Source organism: Erythranthe guttata, chromosome 11 (genome assembly GCF_056151865.1).
Source record: "Erythranthe guttata isolate IM_541 chromosome 11, IM_541, whole genome shotgun sequence".
NCBI classification, from domain to species: Eukaryota; Viridiplantae; Streptophyta; class Magnoliopsida; order Lamiales; family Phrymaceae; genus Erythranthe; species Erythranthe guttata.
In genome coordinates, this window is record NC_142543.1 from 19,591,754 (window position 1) to 19,618,350 (window position 26,597).

The window sequence follows — 26,597 nt, forward strand, 5'->3', positions numbered from 1 at the left end:
CTTCTAACAAAAATTCATTATGTCAAAATCCTGAAACAAAACTTGTAAGTGCATTTTTCGGAAAATAAACATTATATAATATATATTATTTATAGGCTGTATTTTTTGAAAAAAAATCGGAATCTTTCGGAATTAATTTCGGAATTAAATCGAATCGAAAATCGGAAATTCCAAATAAATTTTATATAATTTCAATTCCATTCAAAAAAATCGAAAATCGGATTCGGAAGTCGGAATGAAAAAGTTTGTACCAAAATAGGAACTTTTCGGATCGGAATTGCCGAAAATTGAAAATTTCGTTCCAACTTGCACCCCTAGTGGTGCAGACAACATAGAGCTAGATATTTATTTTTGCGTTGTTTATTCAATAATATTTTATACTCGGGGGTACTTTTGATATATTCGATAGTTCAGGGGTATTTACCACACAGGAAATACTAGCGGGATCCAAGTGTAAATTTACTGTAATACTTCCTCGATTTAAGTGGATCTCTTTGTAAAATTCACGCCCAAATCTTTCCTAATTCAATTTGATCTCTTTTCCGAATATAATTCCTTACTCAACACCGAAACCTTTCCCAATTCAATTTGATCTCTTCTCTGAATACTAGGGTTTTTTCTTATTTATATAATTCCAGATTCCTTACTCAACACCGAAAACTTTCCCAATTCAATTTGATCTCTTTTCTGAATACTAGGGTTTTCTCTTATTTATACAATTCCTTACTCTTTTTTTCTCTTGAAAACAAATCGCTGGTTGTGCTCTCCTTTCAACGTGAGGTACGTTACGTTTATTTACTTATTTTGATGGTTTTTATGTTGTTTCTCTCTGCTGGAATACGCATAGGTGGAATTGTTAAAAGATATAATTTTTAATTTTTCCTGATGATCTTTTGCTGGAATGCGTGGTAGGGGAAATTGTAAAAGATATAATTTTTTTGTTGTTTGCGATGATATTTTGCTGGAAGCAATTTGTTTTACTTTTAGTGACTTGATTCATAATAAATTTAGATATTTTTTAATCGGATTGTGATATTGTGATATGTGTAGGTCAATCTGCTGGCTGTACTTGACAAGGACAAAAAAAAAATGTCTGCTACAGGAAGAGCGGGATACGAATATAATTATGAGTTCTCGGTGGATGATGAAATCGTCCTGCGCTATAATTACACACTTGTCCCAGGAAAAAAGACCTTCCTCTTTGAGATTAGAACCCTCTTCATCTTGAAGAAAACGGACGGAGTAGATGAGATCATGGGCTCGGAGAGATGCTTTGCGGAAATAAGTGTAAACGGCGAACAAGAAGCCGAACTGCTTTTCGGTTTTAATTGGCTAGCTAGTTACCGACTGAAGGAGTACTGGATGACCGAAGAGGATATCGCTAGATTCGACCAAGACGCTATCGATTTCACCAAAAAAATAGAGGCGGACCCCGGGCGTGCCCACCGGAGAACAGTTCCTATAGGCATTGACCTAAAAGTTTGCACGGTGCAGCAAGAAGGCGAGGAGGTGGGGCCCGCGTTGGAGAGGGTGATTAGGGCGGAAAAGTTGATACCGTTGTACGTGTATCCGTTGCAGATGGGGTTGGAAAACGGGCCGCCTCCCCCTATTCCGTTGGGCGATATGTTTCGAGTATTTTTGTGGGAGCTAGAGAGGACTAGAGTCGAAGACATTAATCAAGGTTTGGCTATGATGCAAGATTGCGGTGTGTGTTTGCGGGCCCCAATTGTGGGTGATCAGATATCGGTGCTCCCTTCATGCGGTCATGCCATGCACTCACATTGCATTGTTCGAAGCTTGTTGGAGAAGAGGGAGTGCCCTTTGTGCCATTCTTTGGTGACGTTTGATCCTATGGCTGCTTATGCAAATTTTGATCCAGCAGATTATGAAATGTCTAAAACTTTGGCATGATTCAATAGAGATTATGAAATGTCTAAAACTTTTGGCATGATTTAGTTAAAATCTATTTTCAATATTTATTTGCCTATGACTAATGATTTAAAAATTTCAATCTCATTTTGTCTTTGCTAATATTACAGCTGATATTGCCCCTTGTTGTGTGCTTAGTTCCTATTTTTTATAATTGAATTACCAATTGTCTTTTCCACTTGCTATATCATGTGTATATCTTCTTACACCTAGCTTTGAGCATATAAAAGTTAATTCATCACCCACCAAGAAAAATAAATTATAAATTTTAAACTTCATTCAATATATAGAGAATTGCAACATAAGAATGAGGCATTAATCACATCCCCAAACCAATGAAATATATATAGAACTACACTTGCAAGTTCTAATTAGGGAAATCATGACATTTGATCTAAAAGATTCACATACAAACATGAACTTCTGGATTCCTCAATTAACAAAAAATAAAAGGAAAAATCCACATAAAGTCTGCTAACCGACCTCTCTCCGTTCATTAAAGTCTACACCGACGGCACCGTCGAGCGCCTCCAAAGACGCCACCATTTCCCCAACCGTGTCCGCCAGAATCCACCTCCCAAAACCCACTCAAAAGCTCCCCGTTTTAGTCTACTACCACGGCGGAGGATTCTGCATCTCTCACCTCGACCACCGCCTCATGACCGTCATATCCGCCGAAGCCGGAGCTCTGGTAATCTCCCGGCGGCGTACGAGGATTCCTGGGACGCTCTGAAATGGGTTTGTTCACACGTCGTAGATACTCAAACCAATTCCGAGAAAGAGATATGTATTTCCAGCCACGCCGATTTCAGCCGGATTTCCATCGGCGGCCGGAAACATAACCCACAACCTCGCCCTCCGCTCCGGCTCGGAACCGCTACCCAGAAACGTGAAAATCGCCGGCGCAATCCGTACTTCTGGGGTTCGAATCCGATCGGAAACGAACCTAAAGAAGATATAGATCAGAGTTTACTTTACCAGCTGTGGCGCAATCCGTACTTCTGGGGTTCGAACATTTGTATCGTATCTACTTTGAATAATCGATAACTTGAATGAAAATGACACTTACTTGTTGTACAGGTACTGGGAATAAGTTTATGCTGCTTGGATTGAAAGGGAAGCCACTGTGTATGTATTGACATGGGAAAGACATCAAATAATCGAAAGCCAGCGAAAATATATTTATGGTGATGGCCTAGAGAGAAGTTGAGTTGACATGGCAATGACCATGAAATTAAGCAGCTCATGATGCAAAAGGTATGTTTCACGAGAAAAATTACAGCATAAATTAGATCACGTAAACACAAAGAAATGCATTTCTGGATATATTTCACTAAATAATGCGTACCTAACATCAACTTTGGCTAATGAGGTTTTCAACATTCTCCCCTGCTTTGAAAAGTGAAGAAATGAGTAGAATTACAGCAGTCAGGAAAAGAAACTCAATAAGGAGTATATAGTTGGTAAAAACTAAATATGATGAAACTGATAATCTATTTAAAAAAAAAAATTGATCATATGGACGGCGTTAATTTTTTAAACAATAACGAAATAAAAACAATTAAATCATGACGTAACAGTTTGAACCTTTGTGAATCAGAAATACACTCTTGCAAGCAAGGTGAACCAAAATCTTTGCAAGGTGTCTTGTGCTACAATTGTTCATTGCTGCATGCAAATAAGCCAAAATAGAATCAGACCAGTGAAAAAAATAAAAATATATTTTAAAAGCATATACGGAAAGATTGTGATATTTGATGTTCAAGTTCTTCCAATTTATCTACAAAAAATTGGACATTAATAATTGACAAAAAAAGATACATTTCTCCTTTCAAAAGATACACAAGGGATAGCAATTTATCATTGAGAAGATTCTATACCATGGGAAATGCATAAGCATAATGTTAAATAGCTACAAAAGATACATCTCTCACCTACAACTCATGAACAAAGGAAAAATAGAAAGAAAGTATTTTCCATTAAAAGAAGAAAAAAAATTACGCTGAATAGGAATGAATAAAAGGAGAAAGAACCACATAAGCCCCAAACTATTCGCACGTGCAGGAGTTTGAGAAGGATAACGTATGGCCATCTCCTAACGTAATAAATGTGAGCAACACAAGTTCATCACGGCAGAACTTAATTGCATGTGTTATGTGATCTTTAGTCTAATCTAAACTTTGAGAAAAAAACAGAAATTCGTACCATACACACGTGTCAAAAACCAAGTCAGGTAGCACAAATTCACAGGCTCTTTCCCGCGAAATCGGTGTTTTGATTATTGTAGCAACCGAAAAATTAATACAAGGGGACAAGTATTCCCTTGTCAAAACATATGAAATTCTATACATTATGACGTAGTCTAATGCGGTGAAAATTGCTTGATTTATCTAATGTCCCACACCATTTGGTAAAGACTCTTTGATTCAGGTAAGCAAGATATGCGCTTGTTCCGCATTGAATAAAAATGATATCAACTGGATACCATTGATATGTAAACAAACGGATCTTCTGATCTAGCCCCCCCCCCCCCCCCCCCCCCCCCCCCCAATTTTCGTTTTGTTGCAGCCTTTTGATTTATTTGTTTGTAATTACCTGTTTTGGGGGGCAATTGTGTGGTGGTGGTGGTATCTTTGGAAATGAGAGACCATAAGGGGAGCAATAACCGGTGCAACTGGGAGGTGGCTCGGTTGCTTATGCTAAATCAAACGTTCATCACTGTCTAAATTGTGTTGTGTAATTCATGCTAATTGTATTCCTCTTTTTTGTTTTTGTGACTTAGGTCACCCCCTATTGACTCTTATATTTGGTCTTATTAATGCATTATTTTTTTTCATAAAAAAAAAAGTAGAAACAGATTAAATTTGCATGCAGGTAATATTAACCTGCATAAGTACAGACTAGCTCATCGACAATCACAAGGGCGAAGCAGAACTTAACTATGATAACTATCACCCAAGAAATACCAAATGAATTCCGACAGTCAATATGATCTACTTGTATACACTGTCATAAACTTGCAAAAAATATTAAACCAAATTCCGACAGTCAATATGATCTACTGAAAATCACAAGGGCGAAGCAGAACTTAACTATGATAACTATCACCCAAGAAATACCAAATGATGGAACTTCTACTGAATTCCGACAGTCAATATGATCTACTTGTATACACTGTCATAAACTTGCAAAAATATTAAACCAAATTCAGAAGTAACAAAAACAGATAAAAGATCGTTCCTCTTACACATTTAGAGGTGTGTGTGAATGTGTAGTAAGTGTGTGTGTAAGAGTTCGATTGTCCCAACATCAAATATCACGAGGAGGGGGGAGGCCATCATACAGATATGGCTTTGTGAGAGTTGAAACCTTCTCCTTTGTCCACTTCCCAATGACGAATGCTGACAGAGGTGTAGGAGGGACGGTTCTCGCAATGTTTACACGCATCGATGCATAAGTAAAGTCCACGAAAAACCTCTTAAACTGGGGTGGCCTAGCATTGAGCCTAAAACCTGTTTCCAAAACAGTTTCTCCGTCTTTCATATACAGCAGCATCTTTCGCACATTTTGTCTTTCTTCCTTAATTTTGACCCTCCATTCAGCGATACTCTCCGGAGTGCTTCGTTCTTCAATGATCCTTCTCATATCTACTTCAAGCATATCGTAATACATATGGCATGTCATCATAAGTCTTGCCTTTGACTCCACCGGGAGAAAACTGAAAATCTTTCTTTTCATATCATCTGGTAGAACTTCCATCTTTCCTTTTCCTACGACCGAATTTCGAAATTAAATAAAAATAAAGATTATACAAATCAAGAAACTCATGCAAACCACAATTATTGAAAAGAAAAAGAAAACAAACAAGTAACAGTCAAGTCTAGATAATTAGCAATCAAACGAAAACAGAGGCAACAATCAAAACTTTATCCACAAGAATCCTCAAAACCTCCAAATCCAACAAAAAAAACCCAAATCCAACCTCCCCCTCCCCACAAACCCTAGAAAGACATTAATCTATTAAAAAAACCTCCGAAAACTTGTTTGTTTTCGGAAATTGTTCAACCGAAAATTCATGAATCGAACACAATATCCGAAAAAAAAAACACAAGGAAATCAATCTTAGAGGAATGAGGGATATACGGTATACCTGTTTCGTGAACTCCAATTATCGGAGAAATCCTCAAACCAAAGAAAGTATCGTAGAAATCCTCGAACCGAAAAAGGAAAGACAATAATCTGTTAAAAAACATCTATGAAACATATCTGTTTTCGGAAATTAATGAACCGAAATTTCATGAATCGGACACAATATCCAAAAAAAAACACACAAGGAAATCGATCTTAGAGGATGAGGGATATACCTGTTTCGTGAACTCCAATTATCGGAGAAATACTCGAGCCGAAGAAAGTATCGGAGAAATCCTCAACCCAAAGAAAGTATCGGAGAAATCCTCGAACCGAAAAAGGAGAACGGAGATAATAATTTTCTCCCCTCCCCACAAACCCTAGAAAGACAATCTATTAAAAAAACCTCCGAAAACTTGTTTGTTTTCGGAAATTGTTCAACCGAAAATTCATGAATCGGACACAATATCCAAAAAAAAACACAAGTAAATCAATCTAAGAGAAACGAGGGATATACCTGTTTCGTGAACTTCAATTATCGGAGAAATCCTTGAACCGGGAGAAACCCTCGAACCGCAAGAAAGGAGAACAGAGATAATACTTCGCTCCCCACAAACCCTAGAAACACAAGTTAAAAAAAAAAAAAAAAAACCCTCTGAAAATATGTCTGTTTCCGGAAATTGATGAATTAAAAGTTCATGAACCAAATATTCATGAATCGGAGTATGGACACAATATCCGAAAAAAACACACAAGGAAATCAAAATAATATGAATTGAGTGATCTACCTGTTTCGCGAACTCCAATTATCGGAGAAATCCTCGAACCGCAAGAAAGGAGAACGGAGTTAGTACTTCTTCTACTCTCGGAATGGCTGACGCTAAAGAAATTGAAATCAAAAAAATGGAAAGGGGGGAAATTGTGAAGACGAGAGAGTGTGAATTTATAAGTGTGCAGTTATATCTTCCCTCCAAGCTTCGTCTGTTTCTTAAAATGCGACTTCTTCTTTTTCTCATGAGTAAACGCGACTTATTCAGTTTTAGAATAATCGCAAAATATTTTTGGAATTTTAATAAAGTGAAAATTGTAGTTTTGGTCCTCTATGTTCTCCTATTTATGAATTTAGTCCTGTAACTCGTCATGTTTCAGTTTTACTCTAATAACTTTGCAAATATAGTAGTTTTAGTCTTATTTTGCATGATTTTTAATTTTATGAAGGGGCAAATAAACTTGACGCATTTTTCTTATATGGATGCTTGGAAATTTATAAATTCGACATCTAACTTACCATTGGTAGAACTTTAATTATGTGAGACGACACATCTTTAAATCAAATTAATGGAGCATTGATAATTCTTAAGTGTCCATAAAAATAAATTTATGCGAGTTTGTAAGGTACGTCATTAAACGACGGCTAAAATTCAAAGTTCGAGTGAAATATGGCTAAAAATACTACTTTTGCATAATTTGATGATGCTAGAGATAAATCACCTTAGAGTGTTGAAGTGAGATGAGCTGGAAGAGCAGACTGGATCAATGACTTACGATTGATGACCTTAAGATATCTGCGATTTTAAAATCTGTGAACTAGACCAGGGGTTGATCCGGCGGAAACTTCTCCGACGCTCAAGTCAGACGTGCGGATAGTAGAAATAGTCCAGAGAATACATGTTGTAGTATTGCTCAGATAATATGACGTACCTTAAGGAATGAGTTCAAACCTTTATTTATAGCTCATTGATTGTGCTGAAGTTTAATTAGTTGAGATTGTCGGGCCAAAACCTTATTTCAAGGTGATTGGGCCTCGGTAGTAGCGGTCTTCAATATTGTGCTCGTAGCCCAATAGACAAAGAAATTGCTGGCCTATTGGGTTGTTCCAATTAGGCATGTCAATAATTATTGCATGTAAATTGAAATATGATAACGTATAGGACTAAATCTCTAAAAATATAAAATAATTGATGTTGAGGGGTGTAAGTGTTACAAATGATACTTTAAGGGGGTAAGTGTTACATAAGCTATACTTCAGGGTGCAAAGTGTATTTAGCCCTAATAATATAAAGGATAAATTGCACCTACACGCTCGAGGGTATGCTAAAATATCTTTAAGGTCCACGTGGTTAGAAACTCTAACGGATAATGTATTGAATACTTTTTTATTTGAGAGAAATGTATTGGATACCTTATGCCGAGAGTTCTAACCGATTATTAATTTCAGGAAGTGGTGGAGACAACGTAGAACTAGATATATCTTTTTGCGTTGTTTATTCAATAATGTTTTATACTCGGGGGTACTTTTGACATATTCGATAGTTCAGGGGTATTTACCACACAGGAAATATTAGCGGGATCCAAGTGTAAATTTACTGTAATACCTCCTCGATTTAAGTGGATCTCTTTGTAAAATTCACGCCCAAATCTTTCCTAATTCAATTTGATCTCTTTTCCGAATATAATTCCTTACTCAACACCGAAAACTTTCCCAATTCAATTTGATCTCTAACTAGGGTTTTTTTCTTATTTATATAATTCCAGATTCCTAACTCACCACCGAAAACTTTCCCAATTCAATTTGACCTCTTTTCTGAATACTAGGGTTTTCTCTTATTTATACAATTCCTTACTCTTTTTTTTCTCTTGAAAACAAATCGCTGGTTGTGCTTTCCTTTCATCGTGAGGTACGTTACGTTTATTTGCTTATTTTGATGGTTTTTATGTTGTTTCTCTCTGCTGGAATACACATAGGTGGAATTGTTAAAATATATAATTTTTAATTTTTCGTGATGATCTTTTGCTGGAATACGTGGTTGGGGAAATTGTAAAAGATATAACTTTTTTGTTGTTTGCGATGATATTTTGCTGGAAGCAAATTTGTTTTACTTTTAGTGACTTGATTCATAATAAATTTAGATATTTTTTAATCGGATTGTGATATTGTGATATGTGTAGGTCAATCTGCTGGCTGTACTTGACAAGGACAAAAAAAAAATGTCTGCTACAGGAAGAGCGGGATACGAATACAATTATGAGTTCTCGGTGGATGATGAAATCGTCCTGCGCTATAATTACACACTTGTCCCAGGAAAAAAGACCTTCCTCTTTGAGATTAGAACCCTCTTCATCTTGAAGAAAACGGACGGAGTAGATGAGATCATGGGCTCGGAGAGATGCTTTGCGGAAATAAGTGTAAACGGCGAACAAGAAGCCGAACTGCTTTTCGGTTTTAATTGGCTAGCTAGTTACCGACTGAAGGAGTACTGGATGACCGAAGAGGATATCGCTAGATTCGACCAAGACGCTATCGATTTCACCAAAAAAATAGAGGCGGACCCCGGGCGTGCCCACCGGAGAACAGTTCCTATAGGCATTGACCTAAAAGTTTGCACGGTGCAGCAAGAAGGCGAGGAGGTGGGGCCCGCGTTGGAGAGGGTGATTAGGGCGGAAAAGTTGATACCGTTGTACGTGTATCCGTTGCAGATGGGGTTGGAAAACGGGCCGCCTCCCCCTATTCCGTTGGGCGATATGTTTCGAGTATTTTTGTGGGAGCTAGAGAGGACTAGAGTCGAAGACATTAATCAAGGTTTGGCTATGATGCAAGATTGCGGTGTGTGTTTGCGGGCCCCAATTGTGGGTGATCAGATATCGGTGCTCCCTTCATGCGGTCATGCCATGCACTCACATTGCATTGTTCGAAGCTTGTTGGAGAAGAGGGAGTGCCCTTTGTGCCATTCTTTGGTGACGTTTGATCCTATGGCTGCTTATGCAAATTTTGATCCAGCAGATTATGAAATGTCTAAAACTTTGGCATGATTCAATAGAGATTATGAAATGTCTAAAACTTTTGGCATGATTTAGTTAAAATCTATTTTCAATATTTATTTGCCTATGACTAATGATTTAAAAATTTCAATCTCATTTTGTCTTTGCTAATATTACAGCTGATATTGCCCCTTGTTGTGTGCTTAGTTCCTATTTTTTATAATTGAATTACCAATTGTCTTTTCCACTTGCTATATCATGTGTATATCTTCTTACACCTAGCTTTGAGCATATAAAAGTTAATTCATCACCCACCAAGAAAAATAAATTATAAATTTTAAACTTCATTCAATATATAGAGAATTGCATATGTCGATTATGCTACTATAAAAACAAGATAAAACATAAGAATGAAATATATATAGAACTACACTTGCAAGTTCTAATTACGGAAATCATGTAATACATTTTAGTATTTTTTTTCCCTTTCTTTTCCAGCTAAATTTCCTTCAATCGTGGCCAAATAAGATATTTATAACAAGTAAATAATATTTCCAATACGAAATCTTTTGATTCAATCTTTTCATTTCATTTGATCTAAAAGATTCAAATACAAACGTGAAGTTCTGGATTCCTCAATCATCAAACGTTGGGCTACTTTTATTTCGCAATGGAAATTTTACGATTTATATTTACGTCTATTGTAAACTATCAATAAAAATGTTGTTCCTTTTTGTTACATGGGTTACGTTGATGAACAAGGTGTGTCGATACACGAGCGAGAGTCGTATAAAGCAATAAGCATATACCATATAAGAAAAAAAAATTATACTATTTGTGTGTATGTACATTATATAAAAACATGAGTTCTTCAGGTGGAACGAACTATATAACTCCAGCGAACGAATCTACTATACTTGAAGTGTATCGACTCATCTTCAAACCCGTCATTTATATCCTGTATCGGAGTTCGAACATTTGTATAGTATCTATTTAGAATAATCGATAACTTGAATGAAAATGACACTCTTACTTGTTGTACAGGTACTGGGAATAAGTTTATGCTGCTTGGATTGAAAGGGAAGCCACTGTGTATGTACTGACATGGGAAAGACATCAAATAATCGAAAGCCAGCGAAAAAAAATCTAATATTGATTTGCCTGTGAGACAATATCAACTGCCACACGTATGGCATGAAGAACTCATCGGGATGACTTTCTTGTTCGTAGGTTCGTAATTGCATAAACATCTTTCCAAAACCCAAAAAAGAAAATAAAAAAAAAATGTGAATTTTTAAAACAAATACTGAAGTTAACTATTTACACGAGCGTTAGCTTCGATACCTTCATGCCTTCACCTCTCCAGGATCGGCAATTGTTGATTATGACTTGAAGCACTTTCTCCACCGACCATTCGTCGTCCGTTTTATGGGCATCCATACGACTATTGAAAAAATCCAAAACCTGTAGTAGAAGAATAATTAATTTGCTTGAACTTAACTTCAGTGTGCAATACCAAGTCTCAAAAAATAATTAATTTGCTTGAGGAATTGAAATTGATATATTCTGCGGTGGAACACGTACAATGTATATGTTCTCCAACAGCTCATTAAAACGAGGATGGTTCTTCATTGAAAATGTGAAATTTTATGATTCATACCGGCCAGTGTATCCAGATCTGTCTAGCAATAGAAGTCGTCGATCAAGGACCAGGCTCTAGTCAACTGAAACCTATATTCGTGGAAATTGAGGCTCACATGTTTTCTTTCAAAATGATTTGTTCCAAAAGATTAATTTCAATTCATAAAATCCCATAAAAGATCTCAATACTATGGTTCAAAAGATAACCAATTCATGAAGCCATCCAATTTATTAATGAAGCCAAAATCAAGAATGTTATCTTTGAGGCCGACTCTCTTAATGCGGATTCTCTTCACCACGGACTATGGTTCATTGATTGGTCTGCAAAATTTATCATTGAAGAAATCCAAAAAATTTGGCGCAAAAGTGGAGAATCAAATTTTGCTCCAGAAATACTAATTTTGCCGCTCATAATTTAGCTAAATGGGCGTTTTTGTCTAAATTGTGTTGTGTAATTCATGCTAATTGTATTCCTCTTTTTTGTTTTTGTGACTTAGGTCACCCCCTGCTGACTCTTATATTTGGTCTTATTAATGCATTATTTTTTCTCATAAAAAAAAAAGTAGAAACAGATTAAATTTGCATGCAGGTAATATTAACCTGCATAAGTTCTACAGACTAGCTCATCGACAATCACAAGGGCGAAGCAGAACTTAACTATGATAACTATCGCCCAAGAAATACCAAATGATGGAACTTTTACTGAATTCCGACGGTCAATATGATCTACTTGTATACACTGTCATAAACTTGCAAAAATATTAAACCAAATTCAGAAGTAACAAAAACAGATAAAAGATCGTTCCTCTTACACATTTAGAGGTGTGTGTGAATGTGTAGTAAGTGTGTGTGTAAGAGTTCGATTGTCCCAACATCAAATATCACGAGGAGGGGGGAGGCCATCATACAGATATGGCTTTGTGAGAGTTGAAACCTTCTCCTTTGTCCACTTCCCAATGACGAATGCTGACAGAGGTGTAGGAGGGACGGTTCTCGCAATGTTTACACGCATCGATGCATAAGTAAAGTCCACGAAAAACCTCTTAAACTGGGGTGGCCTAGCATTGAGCCTAAAACCTGTTTCCAAAACAGTTTCTCCGTCTTTCATATACAGCAGCATCTTTCGCACATTTTGTCTTTCTTCCTTAATTTTGACCCTCCATTCAGCGATACTCTCCGGAGTGCTTCGTTCTTCAATGATCCTTCTCATATCTACTTCAAGCATATCGTAATACATATGGCATGTCATCATAAGTCTTGCCTTTGACTCCACCGGGAGAAAACTGAAAATCTTTCTTTTCATATCATCTGGTAGAACTTCCATCTTTCCTTTTCCTACGACCGAATTTCGAAATTAAATAAAAATAAAGATTATACAAATCAAGAAACTCATGCAAACCACAATTATTGAAAAGAAAAAGAAAACAAACAAGTAACAGTCAAGTCTAGATAATTAGCAATCAAACGAAAACAGAGGCAACAATCAAAACTTTATCCACAAGAATCCTCAAAACCTCCAAATCCAACAAAAAAAACCCAAATCCAACCTCCCCCTCCCCACAAACCCTAGAAAGACATTAATCTATTAAAAAAACCTCCGAAAACTTGTTTGTTTTCGGAAATTGTTCAACCGAAAATTCATGAATCGAACACAATATCCGAAAAAAAAAACACAAGGAAATCAATCTTAGAGGAATGAGGGATATACGGTATACCTGTTTCGTGAACTCCAATTATCGGAGAAATCCTCAAACCAAAGAAAGTATCGTAGAAATCCTCGAACCGAAAAAGGAAAGACAATAATCTGTTAAAAAACATCTATGAAACATATCTGTTTTCGGAAATTAATGAACCGAAATTTCATGAATCGGACACAATATCCAAAAAAAAACACACAAGGAAATCGATCTTAGAGGATGAGGGATATACCTGTTTCGTGAACTCCAATTATCGGAGAAATACTCGAGCCGAAGAAAGTATCGGAGAAATCCTCAACCCAAAGAAAGTATCGGAGAAATCCTCGAACCGAAAAAGGAGAACGGAGATAATAATTTTCTCCCCTCCCCACAAACCCTAGAAAGACAATCTATTAAAAAAACCTCCGAAAACTTGTTTGTTTTCGGAAATTGTTCAACCGAAAATTCATGAATCGGACACAATATCCAAAAAAAAACACAAGTAAATCAATCTAAGAGAAACGAGGGATATACCTGTTTCGTGAACTTCAATTATCGGAGAAATCCTTGAACCGGGAGAAACCCTCGAACCGCAAGAAAGGAGAACAGAGATAATACTTCGCTCCCCACAAACCCTAGAAACACAAGTTAAAAAAAAAAAAAAAAAACCCTCTGAAAATATGTCTGTTTCCGGAAATTGATGAATTAAAAGTTCATGAACCAAATATTCATGAATCGGAGTATGGACACAATATCCGAAAAAAACACACAAGGAAATCAAAATAATATGAATTGAGTGATCTACCTGTTTCGCGAACTCCAATTATCGGAGAAATCCTCGAACCGCAAGAAAGGAGAACGGAGTTAGTACTTCTTCTACTCTCGGAATGGCTGACGCTAAAGAAATTGAAATCAAAAAAATGGAAAGGGGGGAAATTGTGAAGACGAGAGAGTGTGAATTTATAAGTGTGCAGTTATATCTTCCCTCCAAGCTTCGTCTGTTTCTTAAAATGCGACTTCTTCTTTTTCTCATGAGTAAACGCGACTTATTCAGTTTTAGAATAATCGCAAAATATTTTTGGAATTTTAATAAAGTGAAAATTGTAGTTTTGGTCCTCTATGTTCTCCTATTTATGAATTTAGTCCTGTAACTCGTCATGTTTCAGTTTTACTCTAATAACTTTGCAAATATAGTAGTTTTAGTCTTATTTTGCATGATTTTTAATTTTATGAAGGGGCAAATAAACTTGACGCATTTTTCTTATATGGATGCTTGGAAATTTATAAATTCGACATCTAACTTACCATTGGTAGAACTTTAATTATGTGAGACGACACATCTTTAAATCAAATTAATGGAGCATTGATAATTCTTAAGTGTCCATAAAAATAAATTTATGCGAGTTTGTAAGGTACGTCATTAAACGACGGCTAAAATTCAAAGTTCGAGTGAAATATGGCTAAAAATACTACTTTTGCATAATTTGATGATGCTAGAGATAAATCACCTTAGAGTGTTGAAGTGAGATGAGCTGGAAGAGCAGACTGGATCAATGACTTACGATTGATGACCTTAAGATATCTGCGATTTTAAAATCTGTGAACTAGACCAGGGGTTGATCCGGCGGAAACTTCTCCGACGCTCAAGTCAGACGTGCGGATAGTAGAAATAGTCCAGAGAATACATGTTGTAGTATTGCTCAGATAATATGACGTACCTTAAGGAATGAGTTCAAACCTTTATTTATAGCTCATTGATTGTGCTGAAGTTTAATTAGTTGAGATTGTCGGGCCAAAACCTTATTTCAAGGTGATTGGGCCTCGGTAGTAGCGGTCTTCAATATTGTGCTCGTAGCCCAATAGACAAAGAAATTGCTGGCCTATTGGGTTGTTCCAATTAGGCATGTCAATAATTATTGCATGTAAATTGAAATATGATAACGTATAGGACTAAATCTCTAAAAATATAAAATAATTGATGTTGAGGGGTGTAAGTGTTACAAATGATACTTTAAGGGGGTAAGTGTTACATAAGCTATACTTCAGGGTGCAAAGTGTATTTAGCCCTAATAATATAAAGGATAAATTGCACCTACACGCTCGAGGGTATGCTAAAATATCTTTAAGGTCCACGTGGTTAGAAACTCTAACGGATAATGTATTGAATACTTTTTTATTTGAGAGAAATGTATTGGATACCTTATGCCGAGAGTTCTAACCGATTATTAATTTCAGGAAGTGGTGGAGACAACGTAGAACTAGATATATCTTTTTGCGTTGTTTATTCAATAATGTTTTATACTCGGGGGTACTTTTGACATATTCGATAGTTCAGGGGTATTTACCACACAGGAAATATTAGCGGGATCCAAGTGTAAATTTACTGTAATACCTCCTCGATTTAAGTGGATCTCTTTGTAAAATTCACGCCCAAATCTTTCCTAATTCAATTTGATCTCTTTTCCGAATATAATTCCTTACTCAACACCGAAAACTTTCCCAATTCAATTTGATCTCTAACTAGGGTTTTTTTCTTATTTATATAATTCCAGATTCCTAACTCACCACCGAAAACTTTCCCAATTCAATTTGACCTCTTTTCTGAATACTAGGGTTTTCTCTTATTTATACAATTCCTTACTCTTTTTTTTCTCTTGAAAACAAATCGCTGGTTGTGCTTTCCTTTCATCGTGAGGTACGTTACGTTTATTTGCTTATTTTGATGGTTTTTATGTTGTTTCTCTCTGCTGGAATACACATAGGTGGAATTGTTAAAATATATAATTTTTAATTTTTCGTGATGATCTTTTGCTGGAATACGTGGTTGGGGAAATTGTAAAAGATATAACTTTTTTGTTGTTTGCGATGATATTTTGCTGGAAGCAAATTTGTTTTACTTTTAGTGACTTGATTCATAATAAATTTAGATATTTTTTAATCGGATTGTGATATTGTGATATGTGTAGGTCAATCTGCTGGCTGTACTTGACAAGGACAAAAAAAAAATGTCTGCTACAGGAAGAGCGGGATACGAATACAATTATGAGTTCTCGGTGGATGATGAAATCGTCCTGCGCTATAATTACACACTTGTCCCAGGAAAAAAGACCTTCCTCTTTGAGATTAGAACCCTCTTCATCTTGAAGAAAACGGACGGAGTAGATGAGATCATGGGCTCGGAGAGATGCTTTGCGGAAATAAGTGTAAACGGCGAACAAGAAGCCGAACTGCTTTTCGGTTTTAATTGGCTAGCTAGTTACCGACTGAAGGAGTACTGGATGACCGAAGAGGATATCGCTAGATTCGACCAAGACGCTATCGATTTCACCAAAAAAATAGAGGCGGACCCCGGGCGTGCCCACCGGAGAACAGTTCCTATAGGCATTGACCTAAAAGTTTGCACGGTGCAGCAAGAAGGCGAGGAGGTGGGGCCCGCGTTGGAGAGGGTGATTAGGGCGGAAAAGTTGATACCGTTGTACGTGTATCCGTTGCAGATGGGGTTGGAAAACGGGCCGCCTCCCCCTATTCCGTTGGGCGATATGTTTCGAGTATTTTTGTGGGAGCTAGAGAGGACTAGAGTCGAAGACATTAATCAAGGTTTGGCTATGATGCAAGATTGCGGTGTGTGTTTGCGGGCCCCAATTGTGGGTGATCAGATATCGGTGCTCCCTTCATGCGGTCATGCCATGCACTCACATTGCATTGTTCGAAGCTTGTTGGAGAAGAGGGAGTGCCCTTTGTGCCATTCTTTGGTGACGTTTGATCCTATGGCTGCTTATGCAAATTTTGATCCAGCAGATTATGAAATGTCTAAAACTTTGGCATGATTCAATAGAGATTATGAAATGTCTAAAACTTTTGGCATGATTTAGTTAAAATCTATTTTCAATATTTATTTGCCTATGACTAATGATTTAAAAATTTCAATCTCATTTTGTCTTTGCTAATATTACAGCTGATATTGCCCCTTGTTGTGTGCTTAGTTCCTATTTTTTATAATTGAATTACCAATTGTCTTTTCCACTTGCTATATCATGTGTATATCTTCTTACACCTAGCTTTGAGCATATAAAAGTTAATTCATCACCCACCAAGAAAAATAAATTATAAATTTTAAACTTCATTCAATATATAGAGAATTGCATATGTCGATTATGCTACTATAAAAACAAGATAAAACATAAGAATGAAATATATATAGAACTACACTTGCAAGTTCTAATTACGGAAATCATGTAATACATTTTAGTATTTTTTTTCCCTTTCTTTTCCAGCTAAATTTCCTTCAATCGTGGCCAAATAAGATATTTATAACAAGTAAATAATATTTCCAATACGAAATCTTTTGATTCAATCTTTTCATTTCATTTGATCTAAAAGATTCAAATACAAACGTGAAGTTCTGGATTCCTCAATCATCAAACGTTGGGCTACTTTTATTTCGCAATGGAAATTTTACGATTTATATTTACGTCTATTGTAAACTATCAATAAAAATGTTGTTCCTTTTTGTTACATGGGTTACGTTGATGAACAAGGTGTGTCGATACACGAGCGAGAGTCGTATAAAGCAATAAGCATATACCATATAAGAAAAAAAAATTATACTATTTGTGTGTATGTACATTATATAAAAACATGAGTTCTTCAGGTGGAACGAACTATATAACTCCAGCGAACGAATCTACTATACTTGAAGTGTATCGACTCATCTTCAAACCCGTCATTTATATCCTGTATCGGAGTTCGAACATTTGTATAGTATCTATTTAGAATAATCGATAACTTGAATGAAAATGACACTCTTACTTGTTGTACAGGTACTGGGAATAAGTTTATGCTGCTTGGATTGAAAGGGAAGCCACTGTGTATGTACTGACATGGGAAAGACATCAAATAATCGAAAGCCAGCGAAAAAAAATCTAATATTGATTTGCCTGTGAGACAATATCAACTGCCACACGTATGGCATGAAGAACTCATCGGGATGACTTTCTTGTTCGTAGGTTCGTAATTGCATAAACATCTTTCCAAAACCCAAAAAAGAAAATAAAAAAAAAATGTGAATTTTTAAAACAAATACTGAAGTTAACTATTTACACGAGCGTTAGCTTCGATACCTTCATGCCTTCACCTCTCCAGGATCGGCAATTGTTGATTATGACTTGAAGCACTTTCTCCACCGACCATTCGTCGTCCGTTTTATGGGCATCCATACGACTATTGAAAAAATCCAAAACCTGTAGTAGAAGAATAATTAATTTGCTTGAACTTAACTTCAGTGTGCAATACCAAGTCTCAAAAAATAATTAATTTGCTTGAGGAATTGAAATTGATATATTCTGCGGTGGAACACGTACAATGTATATGTTCTCCAACAGCTCATTAAAACGAGGATGGTTCTTCATTGAAAATGTGAAATTTTATGATTCATACCGGCCAGTGTATCCAGATCTGTCTAGCAATAGAAGTCGTCGATCAAGGACCAGGCTCTAGTCAACTGAAACCTATATTCGTGGAAATTGAGGCTCACATGTTTTCTTTCAAAATGATTTGTTCCAAAAGATTAATTTCAATTCATAAAATCCCATAAAAGATCTCAATACTATGGTTCAAAAGATAACCAATTCATGAAGCCATCCAATTTATTAATGAAGCCAAAATCAAGAATGTTATCTTTGAGGCCGACTCTCTTAATGCGGATTCTCTTCACCACGGACTATGGTTCATTGATTGGTCTGCAAAATTTATCATTGAAGAAATCCAAAAAATTTGGCGCAAAAGTGGAGAATCAAATTTTGCTCCAGAAATACTAATTTTGCCGCTCATAATTTAGCTAAATGGGCGTTTTTGTCTAAATTGTGTTGTGTAATTCATGCTAATTGTATTCCTCTTTTTTGTTTTTGTGACTTAGGTCACCCCCTGCTGACTCTTATATTTGGTCTTATTAATGCATTATTTTTTCTCATAAAAAAAAAAGTAGAAACAGATTAAATTTGCATGCAGGTAATATTAACCTGCATAAGTTCTACAGACTAGCTCATCGACAATCACAAGGGCGAAGCAGAACTTAACTATGATAACTATCGCCCAAGAAATACCAAATGATGGAACTTTTACTGAATTCCGACGGTCAATATGATCTACTTGTATACACTGTCATAAACTTGCAAAAATATTAAACCAAATTCAGAAGTAACAAAAACAGATAAAAGATCGTTCCTCTTACACATTTAGAGGTGTGTGTGAATGTGTAGTAAGTGTGTGTGTAAGAGTTCGATTGTCCCAACATCAAATATCACGAGGAGGGGGGAGGCCATCATACAGATATGGCTTTGTGAGAGTTGAAACCTTCTCCTTTGTCCACTTCCCAATGACGAATGCTGACAGAGGTGTAGGAGGGACGGTTCTCGCAATGTTTACACGCATCGATGCATAAGTAAAGTCCACGAAAAACCTCTTAAACTGGGGTGGCCTAGCATTGAGCCTAAAACCTGTTTCCAAAACAGTTTCTCCGTCTTTCATATACAGCAGCATCTTTCGCACATTTTGTCTTTCTTCCTTAATTTTGACCCTCCATTCAGCGATACTCTCCGGAGTGCTTCGTTCTTCAATGATCCTTCTCATATCTACTTCAAGCATATCGTAATACATATGGCATGTCATCATAAGTCTTGCCTTTGACTCCACCGGGAGAAAACTGAAAATCTTTCTTTTCATATCATCTGGTAGAACTTCCATCTTTCCTTTTCCTACGACCGAATTTCGAAATTAAATAAAAATAAAGATTATACAAATCAAGAAACTCATGCAAACCACAATTATTGAAAAGAAAAAGAAAACAAACAAGTAACAGTCAAGTCTAGATAATTAGCAATCAAACGAAAACAGAGGCAACAATCAAAACTTTATCCACAAGAATCCTCAAAACCTCCAAATCCAACAAAAAAAACCCAAATCCAACCTCCCCCTCCCCACAAACCCTAGAAAGACATTAATCTATTAAAAAAACCTCCGAAAACTTGTTTGTTTTCGGAAATTGTTCAACCGAAAATTCATGAATCGAACACAATATCCGAAAAAAAAAACACAAGGAAATCAATCTTAGAGGAATGAGGGATATACGGTATACCTGTTTCGTGAACTCCAATTATCGGAGAAATCCTCAAACCAAAGAAAGTATCGTAGAAATCCTCGAACCGAAAAAGGAAAGACAATAATCTGTTAAAAAACATCTATGAAACATATCTGTTTTCGGAAATTAATGAACCGAAATTTCATGAATCGGACACAATATCCAAAAAAAAACACACAAGGAAATCGATCTTAGAGGATGAGGGATATACCTGTTTCGTGAACTCCAATTATCGGAGAAATACTCGAGCCGAAGAAAGTATCGGAGAAATCCTCAACCCAAAGAAAGTATCGGAGAAATCCTCGAACCGAAAAAGGAGAACGGAGATAATAATTTTCTCCCCTCCCCACAAACCCTAGAAAGACAATCTATTAAAAAAACCTCCGAAAACTTGTTTGTTTTCGGAAATTGTTCAACCGAAAATTCATGAATCGGACACAATATCCAAAAAAAAACACAAGTAAATCAATCTAAGAGAAACGAGGGATATACCTGTTTCGTGAACTTCAATTATCGGAGAAATCCTTGAACCGGGAGAAACCCTCGAACCGCAAGAAAGGAGAACAGAGATAATACTTCGCTCCCCACAAACCCTAGAAACACAAGTTAAAAAAAAAAAAAAAAAACCCTCTGAAAATATGTCTGTTTCCGGAAATTGATGAATTAAAAGTTCATGAACCAAATATTCATGAATCGGAGTATGGACACAATATCCGAAAAAAACACACAAGGAAATCAAAATAATATGAATTGAGTGATCTACCTGTTTCGCGAACTCCAATTATCGGAGAAATCCTCGAACCGCAAGAAAGGAGAACGGAGTTAGTACTTCTTCTACTCTCGGAATGGCTGACGCTAAAGAAATTGAAATCAAAAAAATGGAAAGGGGGGAAATTGTGAAGACGAGAGAGTGTGAATTTATAAGTGTGCAGTTATATCTTCCCTCCAAGCTTCGTCTGTTTCTTAAAATGCGACTTCTTCTTTTTCTCATGAGTAAACGCGACTTATTCAGTTTTAGAATAATCGCAAAATATTTTTGGAATTTTAATAAAGTGAAAATTGTAGTTTTGGTCCTCTATGTTCTCCTATTTATGAATTTAGTCCTGTAACTCGTCATGTTTCAGTTTTACTCTAATAACTTTGCAAATATAGTAGTTTTAGTCTTATTTTGCATGATTTTTAATTTTATGAAGGGGCATGATGATGCTAAAATATTTAGATCACCTGGGGTAGTGTAGAAAATGAGCTGGGAGAGCAAAGCAGATCAGTAGCTTGACAACTTGATGATCCTGAGGTACCTGCGATCATAGAACACATGAACTAAGCTGGGGGTTGATCCGGCGGAAACCCCTCCGACGCTTAAGTCAGACGTGCTGATCATAGAAATAGTCCAGAGAATACGTATTAGTAGTATTGCTCAGATAATAGGACGTACCTTAATAAAATGAGTAAAACCTCTATTTATATGTCGTTTATTGGGTTGAGTTTGCTTTGTTGGGCCCAAGCCTTACTTGAAGGTGTTTGGGCCTCGGTGATATTGGTCTTCGATATTGGGCTCGTAGCCCAGTAGGTAAAGAAATTGTAGGCCCATTGGGTTGGCCCAATTAGGCATATCATTAAGCCCCCCACTCTCGAGTCGATGTGGGGGCCATGTTGTGATGGGTCTCAGATCGTGTCGAGAGTAAAAATTGTAGAAGTCGATCGTTGGCGTGTGGCCTAATGGTATGCGAAAACGCGTTGGAGCGTGTGTCGGAGGGGTGTGAATGCGCGTTGGCGCATAGCGCGACAAAGTTGCCGCGATATAAATTAATTGAGTCGTCGGTTTTGTCCCGCGACGATGTAGTAGTGATTTATCTCCTCGTGGGAGTTATCTTGTCGCGGGGTAATAGTGTTGATCGAGTTATCTCCTCGTGGGAGTTGTCTCGCGATAATGTAGTAGCACGGATCAAGTAATCTCCTCGTGGGAGTTGTCTCTGGGGTAATCGAGTTGATCGAGTTACGTCTTCGTGGAAGTTGTCTCACGATAATGTAGTAGCACGGAGCTAGTATTCTCCTCGTGGGAGTTGTTATTTTTCGACATTTTCAATGTTTTGACGTGTTGCTTGTATGTGTTTACATATAGCCTTCTGCGTGATGTACTTGAGGAGGGGATCAGACTCTCAAGATTTTTTTTTTTTTATATGGGGGTCGTGCCCCTTGTTAGACCTCGTGGGTCTTAAGTATGTTTGGACCGTGGCCACGTTTTAATGAATGACCCATCGAAAACAAGTAGATAAATTTGAGTAATCAAGCTGGCCAGGCTATATAGATTCTCATAATATCTCTAAGTGCTTCTAGGGTTGTAATCGTGCTAACTTGAGCTTGCGATTATATGGTGAATTTCGGGCGAGTTGTCTCCTCATGGGAGTTGTCTCGCGGTGAGTAATATTATCGAGCGAGGTGGTTGCACGTGAGAGTTGTCTTGCAACGGATTTGTAGTGTCGAGCGAGTTGGCTCCTCGTGGGAGTTGTCTCGCTGCGGGTTGTAGTATCGAGCGAGTTGGCTCTTCGAGAGAGTTGTCTTGAGCGAAGTTGTAGGAGCATTGGATGATGCGCGATTTAGGCGCGTGTGGATTGAGGTTGCTCTGAGCGAGTTGTCTCCTCGTGGGAGTTGTTTCGCAGCGAGTCTTATTATCGAGCGAGGTGGTTGCACGTGGGAGTTGCCTTGCAACGGATTTGTAGTATCGAGCGAGTTAGCTCCTCGTGGGAGTTGTCCCGCTGCGGGTTGGGGTACCGAGCGAGTTGTCTCCTCGTGGGAGTTATTTCGCTGTAGGTTGTAGTACCGAGCGAGTTGGCTCCTCGTGGGAGTAATCTCGCTGCGGGTCATAGGATGGAGCGAGTGGTCTCCTCGTAGGAGTTATCTCGTTGTGGGTTCGTAGACCCGAGGGAGTTGACTCCTCGTGGGAGTTGTCTCGCTGCGGGTGGTAGTACTGAGCGAGTTGGCTCCTCGTGGGAGTTGTCTCGCAAGCCCCCCACTCTCGAGACGATGTGGAAGCCAAGTAGAAAAGGGTACCGGATCGTGTTGAGAGTAGATCGGTGTTGTAGTGTTTCTTTAATCGTTGGCATGGCGTGGAGAAATAAATTTTTTTTTTTTTTTTTATTTTCCATTTGATAGCGAACGCCATTTGGTAGGTGCGTTAAAGAGCTCGCGGAATGTGGTGGAGCGTGTTGAAATTCTCGAGCGATTTGGAGAAGCGAGTCAAAATCTACGCGCAATTTGGTGGAGGACGGTGAAAGTTGAGCGCGATCTGATGGGAGCACGCAGTCCAAGGCTCCTTGGAAAGCGCGCGCGCGCGCTCCAATTATTTTTTTTTTTTTTTTATTTTTTTTTTTTATTTTTTTTTTTTATTTTTTTTTTTTTTCCTGACGCTGACGCAGGCGCGTGTCGTCCACGCGCGCGTGCGGTGCACGCGCGCCTCTTCTCCCCTTTTTTTTTTTTTTTTTTTTTTTTTGCTGAAGCGCGCTTGCTGTGCACGCGTGTTTGCCACGCGCGCGTGCGGTGCACGCGCGCCTCTTGGCCTTTTTTTTTTTTTTTTTTTTTTTTTTTTTGTGCTTTTGCTGACGCGCGCGCGCGTCAGAGCGCGCGTGCACTGCACGCGCGCCTCCTTTCCTCTCTTTTTTTTTTTTTTGTTGTTTTTCTTTTTTCTTCTAATTCTTCTTCTTTCTTATTTCTTTTTTTTTCTTCTTCTTCTTCTTTTTCATCTTCTTCTTTTTTCTTCTTCTTTTTTTTTTTTTTTTTTTTCTCTTTTTTCATCTTCTTCTGGGGTCTCGCGTGCGCGATTTTACCCCCCCTTTTTTTTATTTGGTTGATATTCACCCCCTTGGGGATGTTCTATTTTTTGAGTAGGGAGATTATCCTCGTTCCTTGAGATGAGATGTGCACCCCCTTGGGGATGTTCTATTTTTTTTGAGTAGGGAGATTGTCCTCGTTCCTTGAGATGGGATGTGCGCCCCCTTGGGGATGTTCTATTTTTTGAGTAGGGAGATTCTACTCGTCTCTTGAGATGTGATGTGAACCCACTTAGGGTTGAAAGGTAAGGGTCATGCCCAACCTTAGGATGGGGATAACTGCCCACTGTAGGATGAGACGCTCGAGACCTATGGTCTGAGGTGGATGCGCACGGTTGTGCCATTGGTTCGCGCGTGCGCGTCAGACCATTTTTCTGTTTTTTAAGTAGGAACGTGAAACACTTGATGGGATGTGAAACCCCTTGGGATTGAAAGGTAAGTGGATGTACCACCCTTGAGATGAGATGCCCAACTTTAGGATGGGATAGCCCCCCATTTAGGATGAGGCGATCACGAACCAACTGGGTGAGATGCCCAACCTTGGCGATATATGGTGCCACTGATTCAGTGGCAGCACGAGTTGAATCTTCCGTGATCATACGCTTAAGGTCTTCTTCGGTTATCTGAACCGTTCGAGAAGTAAGTAGAAATTGATCATGTTGAGGACCCAGTGGGGCCTCACGAGGAGGAGCGTTGGCTCCTGCTATGACGAATGAAATGTTTTGGGGGCGATGTGAACCCCCAGAGGGTCGATAACCCTCGGCGAACGAAATATTTTGGGGGCAGATGTAAGCCCCCAGGGAGTCGATAACCCTTGGCGAACGAAATATTTTGGGGGCGATGTAAGCCCCCAGGGAGTCGATAACCCTTGGCGAACGAAATATTTTGGGGGCGATGTAAGCCCCCAGGGAGTCGATAACCCTTGGCGAGCGAAATATTTTGGGGGCAGATGTAAGCCCCCAGGGAGTCGATAACCCTTGGCGAACGAAATATTTTGGGGGCGATGTAAAACCCCAGAAAGTCGATGGCGGTGGTGCCACATGTGGCTCCACATGTGGAGCAGGTGCTGGTATCGCGTTGGGAGCATTTGCTCCCATCGTGGCGATATATTGGATCACGGCCTCTGTGGCAGCGCGAGTTGAAGCTTATGCTCTCATGGGTTGAAGCGCATCCTCGGTTATTTGAACCATTCGAGGAACAGGGAGTGATGGATCGGCGAGTGGTGGGTCCCGAGGGGGGATCACCTGAACCTCGCGAGGCGGATCCATGAGATGGGGAGGAGGTGGCAAGCCAGAGCCTCCACGAGGTGGGAGGTTGTTAGCTGTGTCATTTTCTCTCCGAGCAGACGCCTCAGGAGGATCTTGTTGGCTACGTGATCTGGTTTGCATCGTTCCCACAGACGGCGCCAAAATGATGATGCTAAAATATTTAGATCACCTGGGGTAGTGTAGAAAATGAGCTGGGAGAGCAAAGCAGATCAGTAGCTTGACAACTTGATGATCCTGAGGTACCTGCGATCATAGAACACATGAACTAAGCCGGGGGTTGATCCGGCGGAAACCCCTCCGACGCTTAAGTCAGACGTGCTGATCATAGAAATAGTCCAGAGAATACGTATTAGTAGTATTGCTCAGATAATAGGACGTACCTTAATAAAATGAGTAAAACCTCTATTTATATGTCGTTTATTGGGTTGAGTTTGCTTTGTTGGGCCCAAGCCTTACTTGAAGGTGTTTGGGCCTCGGTGATATTGGTCTTCGATATTGGGCTCGTAGCCCATTAGGTAAAGAAATTGTAGGCCCATTGGGTTGGCCCAATTAGGCATATCAGGGCAAATAAACTTGACGCATTTTTCTTATATGGATGCTTGGAAATTTATAAATTCGACATCTAACTTACCATTGGTAGAACTTTAATTATGTGAGACGACACATCTTTAAATCAAATTAATGGAGCATTGATAATTCTTAAGTGTCCATAAAAATAAATTTATGCGAGTTTGTAAGGTACGTCATTAAACGACGGCTAAAATTCAAAGTTCGAGTGAAATATGGCTAAAAATACTACTTTTGCATAATTTGATGATGCTAGAGATAAATCACCTTAGAGTGTTGAAGTGAGATGAGCTGGAAGAGCAGACTGGATCAATGACTTACGATTGATGACCTTAAGATATCTGCGATTTTAAAATCTGTGAACTAGACCAGGGGTTGATCCGGCGGAAACTTCTCCGACGCTCAAGTCAGACGTGCGGATAGTAGAAATAGTCCAGAGAATACATGTTGTAGTATTGCTCAGATAATATGACGTACCTTAAGGAATGAGTTCAAACCTTTATTTATAGCTCATTGATTGTGCTGAAGTTTAATTAGTTGAGATTGTCGGGCCAAAACCTTATTTCAAGGTGATTGGGCCTCGGTAGTAGCGGTCTTCAATATTGTGCTCGTAGCCCAATAGACAAAGAAATTGCTGGCCTATTGGGTTGTTCCAATTAGGCATGTC

The 26,597-nt window shown here is 38.3% G+C and overlaps 5 protein-coding genes, 1 long non-coding RNA gene and 1 pseudogene across 6 annotated transcripts; 3 read left to right on the forward strand and 4 right to left on the reverse strand.

Annotated features, from left to right (window-relative positions):
- Positions 1 to 2,425: 2,425 nt before the first annotated feature.
- Positions 2,426 to 2,912, forward strand: LOC148767182 (2-hydroxyisoflavanone dehydratase-like; annotated as a pseudogene).
- Positions 2,913 to 5,052: 2,140 nt separating this feature from the next.
- Positions 5,053 to 6,668, reverse strand: LOC148767183 (uncharacterized). Its single transcript, XM_088825637.1, has 3 exons — positions 6,575 to 6,668; positions 6,294 to 6,437; positions 5,053 to 5,699 (listed from the first exon to the last, which is right to left on the reverse strand). The coding sequence occupies exon 3, from the start codon at positions 5,686 to 5,688 to the stop codon at positions 5,239 to 5,241; it is 450 nt and encodes a 149-aa protein (XP_088681763.1). The 5' UTR covers positions 5,689 to 5,699; positions 6,294 to 6,437; positions 6,575 to 6,668; the 3' UTR covers positions 5,053 to 5,238.
- A 1,780-nt stretch (positions 6,669 to 8,448) lies between these two features.
- On the forward strand, positions 8,449 to 9,967 carry LOC148767184 (uncharacterized). Its single transcript, XM_088825654.1, has 2 exons — positions 8,449 to 8,735; positions 9,007 to 9,967. The coding sequence occupies exon 2, from the start codon at positions 9,046 to 9,048 to the stop codon at positions 9,865 to 9,867; it is 822 nt and encodes a 273-aa protein (XP_088681780.1). The 5' UTR covers positions 8,449 to 8,735; positions 9,007 to 9,045; the 3' UTR covers positions 9,868 to 9,967.
- A 777-nt stretch (positions 9,968 to 10,744) lies between these two features.
- On the reverse strand, positions 10,745 to 11,274 carry LOC148767185 (uncharacterized). Its single transcript, XR_016034514.1, has 3 exons — positions 11,161 to 11,274; positions 10,850 to 11,066; positions 10,745 to 10,774 (listed from the first exon to the last, which is right to left on the reverse strand). It is a non-coding gene; the product is annotated as an uncharacterized LOC148767185 (long non-coding RNA).
- An 885-nt stretch (positions 11,275 to 12,159) lies between these two features.
- Positions 12,160 to 13,761, reverse strand: LOC148767186 (uncharacterized). Its single transcript, XM_088825663.1, has 3 exons — positions 13,668 to 13,761; positions 13,387 to 13,530; positions 12,160 to 12,792 (listed from the first exon to the last, which is right to left on the reverse strand). The coding sequence occupies exon 3, from the start codon at positions 12,779 to 12,781 to the stop codon at positions 12,332 to 12,334; it is 450 nt and encodes a 149-aa protein (XP_088681789.1). The 5' UTR covers positions 12,782 to 12,792; positions 13,387 to 13,530; positions 13,668 to 13,761; the 3' UTR covers positions 12,160 to 12,331.
- Positions 13,762 to 15,542: 1,781 nt separating this feature from the next.
- On the forward strand, positions 15,543 to 17,060 carry LOC105960885 (uncharacterized). The gene is made up of 2 exons (XM_012985097.2): positions 15,543 to 15,828; positions 16,100 to 17,060. The coding sequence occupies exon 2, from the start codon at positions 16,139 to 16,141 to the stop codon at positions 16,958 to 16,960; it is 822 nt and encodes a 273-aa protein (XP_012840551.2). The 5' UTR covers positions 15,543 to 15,828; positions 16,100 to 16,138; the 3' UTR covers positions 16,961 to 17,060.
- A 2,192-nt stretch (positions 17,061 to 19,252) lies between these two features.
- Positions 19,253 to 20,854, reverse strand: LOC148767187 (uncharacterized). The gene is made up of 3 exons (XM_088825661.1): positions 20,761 to 20,854; positions 20,480 to 20,623; positions 19,253 to 19,885 (listed from the first exon to the last, which is right to left on the reverse strand). The coding sequence occupies exon 3, from the start codon at positions 19,872 to 19,874 to the stop codon at positions 19,425 to 19,427; it is 450 nt and encodes a 149-aa protein (XP_088681787.1). The 5' UTR covers positions 19,875 to 19,885; positions 20,480 to 20,623; positions 20,761 to 20,854; the 3' UTR covers positions 19,253 to 19,424.
- Between the last annotated feature and the right edge of the window lie 5,743 nt (positions 20,855 to 26,597).

Excerpts from the sequence above, each read along its gene's own strand:
- LOC148767183 (XM_088825637.1), bottom strand. The coding sequence starts at position 5,688 with ATGGAAGTTCTACCAGATGATATGAAAAGAAAGATTTTCAGTTTTCTC.
- LOC148767184 (XM_088825654.1), top strand. The coding sequence starts at position 9,046 with ATGTCTGCTACAGGAAGAGCGGGATACGAATACAATTATGAGTTCTCG.
- LOC148767186 (XM_088825663.1), bottom strand. The coding sequence starts at position 12,781 with ATGGAAGTTCTACCAGATGATATGAAAAGAAAGATTTTCAGTTTTCTC.
- LOC105960885 (XM_012985097.2), top strand. The coding sequence starts at position 16,139 with ATGTCTGCTACAGGAAGAGCGGGATACGAATACAATTATGAGTTCTCG.
- LOC148767187 (XM_088825661.1), bottom strand. The coding sequence starts at position 19,874 with ATGGAAGTTCTACCAGATGATATGAAAAGAAAGATTTTCAGTTTTCTC.